The 11,456-nt window shown below is 38.9% G+C and overlaps 1 protein-coding gene across 1 annotated transcript in view; it reads left to right on the top strand.

The window, feature by feature from the left end:
- LOC101292148 (protein CHLOROPLAST IMPORT APPARATUS 2-like) overlaps positions 1-7,010 on the top strand; it is a 9,505-nt gene extending 2,495 nt beyond the window's left edge. The window contains exons 2-5 of the mRNA XM_004305653.1: positions 4,202-4,298; positions 4,409-5,475; positions 6,218-6,373; positions 6,951-7,010. Of these exons, the coding sequence (XP_004305701.1) occupies positions 4,202-4,298; positions 4,409-5,475; positions 6,218-6,373; positions 6,951-7,010 (1,380 nt within the window). The remainder of the gene's footprint in view (positions 1-4,201; positions 4,299-4,408; positions 5,476-6,217; positions 6,374-6,950) is intronic.
- The last annotated feature ends 4,446 nt before the right edge of the window (positions 7,011-11,456 follow it).

Below are 11,456 nucleotides of genomic sequence, written 5' to 3'. Positions count from 1 at the left end.
CTACTCTCTCTCTCTCTCTCTCTCTCTCTCTCTCCCGTCTCCATTTTCACCTCAAACTTCTTCCGGCCATAACTCGGCCATCCGGCGACGGATTTGGGCGTGCTTGGTATCGTTGGAAAGCTCTCACTCCCCTCTCTCTATTCATACCAGCCTCACACCTTATGGAGCACTGTGCACGGCGCAGCAAGGCCCGTAAGTTGCTGCTGCCACCGGCGGTGAAGCTCCGACCGATTCCAGCGACATTGAGGTTTGAGGCTACCCATTTCTGGAAGTTCTTGTCCTTCTAAGTACCAGCCTTGAAGCCTAATTCGAAGCGTGGAGCTTTGGAGTTCAAAATGCTCCTTGTTTCTTTCCAGTTACGTTTCAGGCCTCTTTCCGACCGAATTGGCTTTGGCCACATGTATGAAAAGTGTTCCTTTTGATGTAACCTATAAGTTTGCTGTTGGGAGCTTGCTTAGATTTTGAAGTTGATGGGGTGGCGCGTGGGGCCCACTCGCCGCCGCCTGTGGTGGCGCGTGGCAGCGTGTCCGGCAGGGTTCCTAGCTCTAGGTTTCGGTGGTTAGCTAGCTCTTGCTATTGTGAGCTTGTTGAGATGTGGAAATTCTAGGTTTGGTGTAAGGTTTGCATGTTAGGACATTAAGTTTAATTTTAGGCTTGTGTGAGGTTTGAGTTTAAGTTTTGAGAATTAGAGGCAGCTGTATTGAGTCGTTAATTATGACGACCTTAGAAAGTTGTCCTCTCGTGGGTTAAGGTTTGTTAAGGGTGCAATATTCTCTTTAATTGTTTGGTCACTAAGGTTAGTATTTGTGTTGTTTAGGTAGGTTGTGGAGTTGTTTTTGAGCTTGGTTCTTGAGTTCTTTTATGAAGACGCAGCGGGATTTTTAGGTGAGTAACATCTCACTAAGGTTCACTTTGTGACCTATTTATTTATGGTTGTTGTGTTGATAATAATGATTATGATTGGTGAAAATGTTGATGATGATGAGGATGATTATTGTTGATGATATGATAATTATTGTGTTGATGATGATGATAATTATTATTGATGATTGATTTTTGATAATGAATTTAATGAGGAGGATGATGATGATGATAATGATTATGATGATGATAATTATTATGATTATTGATTTTTGTATAATGATTTTGTATGATGATTATGATGATTTTAATTTAAAATATTTCATTTCTTTTGTTTTAAAATAAATGAGCTTGATCGCCAACGGCTCATAGGTAAGATAAAACAAGTTTTCCAAGTATATGATTATTTTTAAGATTCATAAGATTATAGTATTTTTGGTTGTTGATAAGTTATTCTTGTGGGAATAACCATGTCTTGTGCATATAAATATATCTATGTGGAATGATATAATTTTTATGATGTGCTTTTTGTGTTGTTGATGATGTTGAATTAAAGAATATGTTATTGTTTGTTTTTAAAAATAAATAACCTTGATCGCTAACGGCTCATAGGTGAGATAAAACAAGTAGATTGTCAAACTGGGTTCCAAGCCCTTAATCGAGTGATTGTTGCGGTTATGATAATTCTACTCTTTTTGAGAATTGTGGTGTAGATAGTCAAACTGGGTTCCAAGCCTTTAGTCGGGTGATTGGTTACGGTTATGACGCTATTATTATTATTATTATTTTGTGATGTGATATTGGATAGTCAAACTGGGTTCCAAGCCTTTGGCCGGGTGATTGGTTACGGTTAAGAATAGAGCTCTAGTTCGTCTGTCGGTGTAGGTCATGGGAGATACCTTATGGTATCTGGGACCCATGGATGCACAAATTGTTATTGCAGGTCATGAGAGGTATTTTTTTTATATCTGGGACTTATGGGTACATGTTATTTGTGAAAGTGTTGAAAATGTGGTTTTAACTTTGTTCTTAATTGTTGTCATTTAACTTGTTTTGAGTATCTCCTGAACTATGTTTAATGCAGGAGATTCTTCCATTCTTATTGTGTGAATTTTGAGTGGAATTTCCTGAACTATCTTTATTTGCAGGATTCTCTTATGATTGATTGTTTTGTGAATTGTTATGTTTTCTTAATTACTTTCTTTGAATTTTTATTGTTGAGGAAATTCCTGAACTAAGTTTTAAGAAGGAATTTCCGGTTTTATTTTTGTGTATGTTGGGTTGAGATATATTTTGAGAGTTACTCATACGGGCTTTTTAGCTTACCGGGTTTGTTGTTTACAACCCGGTGTATCTATTTTTGGTGTAGGGGTTAGACCTGCATGTGATAATTAGCAGGGTTGAGGCGGTGGCTTAGGAGCTGGGTTTTAGACAATGTGCAATTTTTGTATATTTTGTTAATTTGTCTATAAGCTCATGTGAGCAACGTTATTATTACTAGACTTTTGAAGTTGATGTAATTAAAGAGATATAATGTTTAACTCAGTTGTTGAGTTTGTTGACATTTACATTTCCAGTATTTGTTTTTAGTTTGTTAGTTGTTGAGCAGGTTTTGAGATATTAAGATTTTAAGTTATATCATGTCCAAGTTTTTGAAAATTTATCCTTTGAAAATTGGGTTCGAAAATTGGGGTGTGACACTAATGGCTGCTCATGGGCCCTAATGGAGAAATATAAAACTAGCCTGTGACGGCTTGACACGTGTACCCCGACCTACGGAGTACATGAAGAAATTGTACATTCCAGAACTCTTCGTATATCAAAACCTGAAATCGGATCAGAAACTTGAATTCAATTCAGTAGAAGATGGTGAGTCGCATTCATTCTTTCGAGGCTATCTACTTTCAAAGTTCAGACTCAAACAACGGCCTTCAACCAGTCAGTGATCTAGGTTGCAAAAGACAACAGAATTTACTACTCTGCCCTTACCGTTAAACTCAGTCAACCTTCCATTTTTTAGAATCCGGATCCTCTCCTCATAAACTTCTCTTAATATTTCCTAATAAGTGGATCTTGGCCGTCCGTTCTTATTCAACAGCTCAGATCTCTTCAACAAAATTTAAAACTTATCTTCTCATCTATTCCATCTTAATCACTCTCTCTCTCTCTCTCTCTCGATAATTTCTCGTGTCCCTTTGTTCGCTCTCAAACCCAGAAACATCAAAACAGTCTGGCAGGTCTCCAGCGTCCTCCACTCCTCAGTCTAGTGTTCGTTAGAAAATCTTTCCACTTGAAAACCCACTATTAGTCAGAATTAAAAGCCTTTCACTTATTGAATCCAAAAAAAAAACCATTCTCTTCAAAAATCATGAACCTTACGCAAACCCTGACAATTTCAAGAAAAACATAAACTTGATAGCAGAAAGTGAGACTAACACAATACCTTCCAAAACTAAATATGAAAATAAAGTTAAAGACTCCACCTTTACATAAATATGTGGAGAAAAATGAAAAGGGTGATCGACAAGTAGAACACAGTAGGATCTTGTGAAGAGGAACCTCGGACTGGAAGTGGACGTCTTTCATAGCTAGTATCTATGTGAGCCCAAAAACACAGAGCTTTTCCCATATCAAAACCAAAGACCCATTATTCGATTTGATCGATTAGACTCTACACTTACAAATTTGGTTGGTTTGTTTGGTTGCTCGTCCTTGTGTTGTTACGAATTTCTTTGAATTAAATTTGGGGATTTGACCTATAGGAGGGTGAAAGAGAAGAGATACGAAGCCGAAACTCGGATGTGCAAGGACGTCAGAGACGCCGCACTGTTTCGACGTTTCTGGATTCGAGAGAGAAATTATATCGAGAGATAATGAGATGGAAGAGATGAGAAAATAAGTAAATATTGTTTAAGAGATCTGAGCTGTTGAATAAGAACGGACGGCCATGATCCACTTATTAAGAAATATTAGGAGAAGTTTACGAGGAGACGATCCAGTTTATACTCGGCTTGACGTCCGTTGGTGTAAAGCAGACGAAAACAACCTCTCATGAAAACTTGAGGAAGGAAACAAGATCACCAATCATGATTGAATCCAATTCCAATTATCGTGATACAATGAAACCGACCATTCAAAACAAAACAAAAAACAAATAACAAAAAATGGCAACCACGATAAAATACTGTCCTCATAATCACTACAAGTAAATTATAACTCACAGTCAAGAATTGGCTGACAATCGAATCGATCACCATGCGCGGTGGCTAACCCTCCTCCTCAACTCGGTTCCATTTCATCTGGTGGCTACTGGCCATACAGAGAAACAAATTATTAAAAGAAAACAAAGCTCTCTCTCAGTCTCTCAATCTCAGACCTGCAGTATCCCAACAAGCGTCTCTCTACCCCTTATCTTCGCAAATCTTATCCACACCTCTGTAAGCTTTGCTCCGCTTTGTTTCTTTGTTATCTTAGTTGGTCCTTTTTATTTTTATTCCGGTCATCTTTCCGTTAGTAAATCATCCCCAAATGTCTTCGTGTTTTAAAGGTGGCGGAAGAACCTATGCATTTGAGTTGGACATAGTCAAATCCCCTTCCACTTCAACTCGGACATCCCAAACATCCTCCCCTTCCACCTCCTCCTCCACCCTCTCAGAATCAAGCAATTCCGCCCTCGCAATCTCAACCCGAAAACCCCGAACTCCTCGGAAACGTCCCAACCAGACTTACAATGAAGCCGCTGCATTACTCTCCACTCCTTACCCCAACATCTTCTCCACCAATACTCTCACAAATCCTCGCAAATCCACCAAACCCCACGACTTTTTCCTCGACCCCTCATCCTCCCAATTGCTCCTCCCTCTCCGACTCATCGACAATTCCGCTACTTTCTTCCTCCACAACCCAATTAGCCAGAAACCCAACTCCCGATTCGAGCCGAAAGCCATCAATCCATTCGAAAAGTCGTGCAATTCTCCTGGGGAATTCAACTCCCCGGTGAACTTCGACTCCAACTCCAGCTCCTCCATGGAGATATGTGACGACTTCGACGCGGAATCGATGCTGGATGAGGAGATTGATGAGGGTATTGATACCATCATGGGGAGTAGTACAACCAGCATGAACATAGACTCAGTCGACGAGTCGTCCACTAGCAGTGACCAAATGATGATGAGTTCATGCTATGGCTACCCAATGGGGTTAGGATTTGGCGGAAACTTGCAATTCGGGTTCGGATTCAGACGAGAAGGAGTGAGGCCGTTGAGGCAAGTCGACGACAGGGTGAACCGGTGGAGTTTCCCCACCGTCGATGTTCTTGAAATCTCGCCCAGATTCAACAAATCTCGGCCGTCGCCACCTTCCGCGGGGAAGAAGAAGAAGAAGAAGAAAAAGATGGAGAAGCTGGCGGTGGTGGAGTCGAAGCTGGTGGAGAAGAGTGGTAGTCTGAAGATGAGTCCGAGTATGAAGGAGGAGGAGGAGGAGGAGGAGCCGGAAGCAGAGTGTGGGCAGTTGATGCTGAAGCTAAACTATGACGACGTTTTGAGTGCTTGGTCAGACAAAGCGTCTCCGTTCCCGGAGGAGCTTCAGGACGGCGCTGTTGGAAACGATGTCTCTGTATGTTTCTCATCTCTCGTCAGCAAACCTTAAACAGTTGTTAGTTCAAAGTCCAAGCCTTGCAACTCAGTTCGTTGTTTTTTTTTTTTTTTTTTTATTTATTTTTTTGTCAGAATTCCCATAAAGTTGGTTTGGTTTAGCACTTAATGCATCATTTTATTTTAAAGGTTCACTTAATGCATCATTAATTAATTAAGTTACTTGACCATCTTAATGACCACTATTTAAATTGGTGACACATGTCTCTTTAAATTCAAACTATCCGTATGGGGAGAAGTTACGCAAAAAAAATTTTGGACTTTTTATTTTTATTATTAGATCCTTTTTGTTTAGTAATTAATGATGAATAGAAAACTAAAGTAATTGTCTTTTTCGGGTAAGCATATATTTGTGATTTTTAAATGGGTGCGACAGTGGTGTATGTGTCACATTATAAACATTCCAAACCAAACTAAAGGAAAAAAAATAAAAAATTATTCGTCACCAACCATGAGTCATAATAGTTTTAAGGTTTTAAGTGAATTTTATGTCAATTCCATTGCTATTGCCTTGATGTCGAAGTATTTACTCTATGAATAAGTTTCTTTAATAATTTGTGGCAGCAATGGTTCTTTTCTGGGTCAGTGCAACTTTTGCTTAATCTGACCAGCATTTTGCAGAATTGAGCTAATTGCCCTTGTTTAGATTATTTATTTAAGGATTATGAAGTTATTAAGTCTAAAACGGTGTGTAATTGGGGCAGACCAGGCTGGCGCAGATTGATTTATTCACGGACACCAGTGGGTTGAGAGAGGCTAGCGTCCTCCGTTACAAGGAGAAGCGGCGTACACGCTTCTTCTCGAAAAAGATCATGTACCAAGTTCGTAAAGTTAACGTTGATCGACGGCCAAGAATGAAGGTACTTCTCTTGTAAATTATTATTTTTCAGTTTGCATTTGATCAGAAAATGAGTTGAACATAGCCGGCCAATTCCATTTCGTATGGAATCTTAAGAATTGATTGATGCGAGATGCTATGACAAGCTTAAAATTATTATTGGAAAGTCCAAAAATACATGATAAAATTAAGTGACCAATGGCAGGATAGATGTGATGATTTACAACACAAGTCGCATGATATATATGTTTTTTCCCCCATTTTTGTTTCTGCTCACTATGAGAAAGAAAAAAGTTCAAAATTGAAAGTCGACCAAACTTCTTCAGAAGATAAGTACATAGATTAAACCTGTGGAAAGTCATTAGAGTTTAGAGTGTCATTTTCAGGTTAAAACTATCGGCAAGAAAAATAACATGCATAAATGCTCTTAGCGTCGAAGTGGACAAGTAACAGATTGCTGTTCTTTAGTGTTGTACATAATAGTCGGCTTTCATTGCTTAAAAAACGAGTTGTAGGCTTACTCCTTAGTCTGTAGCTCTGCTATAAGTACTTCTACGGTTTGAGTCTCACTCATATGGGTGTTCCTTGTTTTGTCGCAGGGTAGATTTGTGAGAAGGCCAAACTCTAGCACAAATGGCCAAAGACAAAAGGAAATATGAATGGTCATTTTTAGGATTGAGGCCATAAACACTTACACTATCTGCCAGTTTCCTTCTGTTGTATTAATTAGTTTTTCCAGTTTTTGTTAAGAGAGGAGCCAATGAGATGGAGACTAGCAAATTGATCAAGAAGAGGAGCACAGAGAATCCAACAACTTTTTGGTTTAGGTTCTCATTTTTTTTACTTGTTTCTCTTCGAGTTCTTCTAGTCTTCAAGCAAAAGGGTTCCAAGGTCATGGTCAATACCTTTTTGTAGGACTAGGAGGCAAAATGTAACCATAATTCCATATATGAAATCATGTTACTTGAAAGCCATTTTGTTAGTTTCCTAATGCCAACTAATTTTTTCGAGCTTTTGAAATTGGGTAACTTTGTAAGAAGAGCTTGACTTGATACCTATTTTCCTGATCACCGTTATATTCTTATTTTTTACTGTAGGTAAGTGTTATTAACACACAATTTTTTGTTATTAACACATCTCATCTATTTACCTATCCACACATTTCAATTTTATTTACAAACTTACTACTTAAATTTTTTACATGATTGACTCTCATCATAGATAGGGTGTGTTAATAACAAAAAAGAGCGTGTTAATAACACTACATTTACTTTACTCTCCATATAAACCCCTACGACGACCACTTTCTGACTTTTGACCAAAAAAAAAAAAAAAAAAAAAAACAACTTTCTAATTGATTAAACCTAGTAGTATGTGTATAAATTTAGCATGTGTAGTTTGAAACAGGCTGGGACTACCAATATGTGTGTTTCAAGACATTCTGACTCGGTAGATTCTGGGTTATGGTGTAAGAAGGGAGACATTATACTAACTGGATCTGACAAAGACTAGAGCAAAACATATTGATTTTTTTGATCGAGCTAATCAGGTTAATGAAGGCGAGAATGCTAAGAATGACGTATGGCTTTGTCACCGTCGTTTAGGTCATCTAAACTTCGGTTACGTTAAAAAGCTGCAACCACAATTGTTTTCGGGTATCACATATTCAGATTTCCATTGTGAAATTTGCGAATTGGCTAAAGCCACCGTGTTTCATTTTCACCAAGCCTTTATCCCTTTTATGAAGATTCACTATTATATTTGGGATCCTGCAAAAATTCCTACTCTCTGGCTCCTGGGCTCCTAGGCCGGTATTTGGTAACGTTTATTAATGATTGTACTCGTATGACTTGGGTGTTTCTATTGAAGAATAAGAGCGATGTTTGTTCTAGGTTCAAAGAATTTCACAAGATGGTGTCTATACAGTATTAGTAGGCTATTCAAGTTTTCCAATCTGATAATAATGGAGAGTACATTGATGGTCCTATGATAGAATTTATGCAATCTCATGGAATTCAACATCAGACTACAAATTTATATACACCTCAGCAGAATGGATTGGCAGAACGGAAAAATCGGCAATTGCTTGAAGTTGTTCGTGCCTCTTAATTTGGCATGAATGTACCTCGTGAATATTAAAGAGAAGTTGTGAAGTTTGTTGCCTACCTCATAAATCGTACTCTTTCATGCGTAATTGAATTTCAAAACCCTCAGCAGTAGCTTCATGAACTTCTTTTAGTTATGTCATTACCTAACTTAGAACCTTGTGTATTTGGATGCATCGTGTATGTTCATATTCCCAAGCCTATACGGAGCAAACTTGATCCTTCTGCAGAATGGTGTATCTTTGTTGGCTATGCCGATTTCCAAAAAGGCTGTAGATATATGATCGGCATTTCATTAAATAAAACTTGGACAAGAAAACCATATGTTTCCTTCTCGTGTATACGGAAGACCAATTGGCAGATGTTCTTACGAAATGAGTGTCAAGGAAAGTGTTTGACAACTCGGTTGGCAAGTTGGGGATGATTGATATCTATGCACCAACTTCAAGGGTAGTGTTGAATATTCGTATATATTTACTTTCTTTATATGTGTAGGTTAAATATTATGTTATTTTGAATAAAAGACTAGTGCGGCTGCCCTTAAGCCTTCATTAATGAAATTGTGGAATACAAAGGGGTACATGAAGCCTAAACCCCTGATTACAGTGAAGTCTCAAAATAATATCGAGAATGTCTACAAAGTACATGTACTCAAATAAAAACAAGCACCTACTAGCAAAGAGCACTACTCAAATAAGCACCTACTAGCAAAAAGTACTACTCTATGACGACTCTATTTACTTTGAGATAACGGTGACATAATGAAAAGAATAATTGACATGTAACACGCTCACATATCTTAATATCCATAAAACAATTTTCATACTATGTTGCCGCCGGAGAAATCTGACGGCACATAGTTTCATTCTGCCATTAGGAGGTTGCGACCATTTGACGAGACAAAAGAGGCATCGCCTACGTAGAGCAAACATGGCACACAAGGTGCATATACCAACACGAAGCCCTTTTTGCCCTATCATATATATATGATAGGGTATTAATGGCGGACAAAAACCACTTAGTACAAGAAATAAAATGCTATAAAGCATAAATAAAGCAAATTAAAATTGCATATTAATAAAGTGAATTGGACCCCAGGCTCAACACACTAAGGAACTAGAACAAGCCCACACCTGGGCTTAAACCAAATGGGTCTAGCCATGAATCTCGGCCCAAGACAACAGCAGCCCAGACAGCCTAATCTCCATCATCAAATCTGCACCCATGTCGCGCCGACACCGCTGCATACGGATCCCGACCACCGTTGACACACCGTCCCTGACTGAACCCCTTCGCAACATCTCCACCATCGCAACCCCCAACCATGCAAGCCCACCTACTCCAACCAATTACAAATGAGTTTGCAGCAAAATCTGCAGCGGTACCTGTATCCAGATCCGGTTGGATCGACTCCGCCACCATCACCCCCTACAAAATCTCTGTTTGCGCCGCCGCCACCATAGATAGAAACCAAGGATAAAACCCTCTCATCCCCAATCCCTTGTCGGAGCGTGTTCCAATTATGGAAACCCGTCCGGCCACACACGACAAATGTAGGCGACGCCAAAGGCTTGCATCACCGCCGCCGCGGCGCAGCCGGACGAGCACATATGTTTTCATATTAACGTATCTCCAAATAAACCTTCTATTTAAAAAAGAATATATATATATATATATATATATATATATATATATATTCGAAGCATTACAAACCATATTAGATTATTCTTTGCTACCAGAGAATGGACAAGATGTTAGAATATGATCAAAGTGATGAAGAATAAAGTGTAGAGACAAAGAGATAGCAAGAGAATCATTATCTTATTTATTGATAGGAGCCCTTTATATAGGGAATTACACAATACCAATATGGTAAGGATATGAATACATAGATCTAGTCTAACTACATATCCTATTGGCATAAGGCCAAGGCACACATAGAGAATATCCTAGAACACTCCCCCTTATGCCGCGCGCTGATATGCCGATGGTGTTGATCTGTTGCCTCGTCAAAAACCTCGTCAAGTCACAAAAACCCTGTGGGAGAAAAACTGAACCTTGATCGTAGGAGAAAAAGAGTACAACGCACCCTTCACATTTGATAGTGACATGTATGTATGTGCTAGACTCCCCCTGAAGTTCGCACCCCCCCTGATCTTTACATCAATCATAGGGCTCTTCCTGATTCTTACTAATCACAGAAGTTTCAACAACTTAGCATGTCAATGCTTTTTAACATGTCTTCAAATGTGGCATTGGGCAATGATTAACTAAATCATGCCGTATTGTCCTCAAATGATCTTTTACACTTAGATCTTGAGGAGAAGTTCGCTTGTGAACTCAAAACATAAGTTCGTGCAGGAAATCAGGTTTCCACGCAGCATGACCTTCAATTACTAGAACAGTCGTAACTTCCTCTAGGAAATACATATGAATGAACCGTAAACGGTTTTGGAAACTAGACTCATTTAGCTTTCCAACCGTATATTACACACATTCTGGTTCATCACGAGCTGTTCACAAAATCCCGTCGAAATTGACTGTTTTGCCAAAATCAGATTCTCGGACAGATTCGTCCTACTTTACGAAAACGGCCATAACTCACTCAATATGATAGGTATGATCAAATGGTTGGTGTCTCTGGAAAGTAGACACATAGACCTTTCCAATGGTACCAATTTCACCATTTTCCAGTGAGTGAGATTTCCTATAGGTCCTGTGGAAGTTGACCTACAAAACTTGGCAGATTCTGATTTCGCTTTTGATGTGTCTTTCTTATGTAGGGATAGAATAAGCCTCAACCTTTCATACCATTAAGTATTGAAAAAGGAGTTACTGCCATTACATTGGCGTTGCGTGGGCGCATAGCTACACTTAGCTTTACAACTTTTCATAGCGAATGAGATGTCAAGTCTTTCGTATTGTGTTGAGTACATTGATGCGTCTAATTGTACTTAGATGGGAACTCCATCTCTTAACACATATTTGTCATCTTGCTTA

The sequence above is a fragment of the Fragaria vesca genome, linkage group LG6 (genome assembly GCF_000184155.1).
Source record: "Fragaria vesca subsp. vesca linkage group LG6, FraVesHawaii_1.0, whole genome shotgun sequence".
Lineage (NCBI taxonomy): Eukaryota > Viridiplantae > Streptophyta > Magnoliopsida > Rosales > Rosaceae > Fragaria > Fragaria vesca.
Note: the sequence above shows the minus strand (reverse complement) of the source record. Positions and strands in the feature narration are given on the sequence as shown.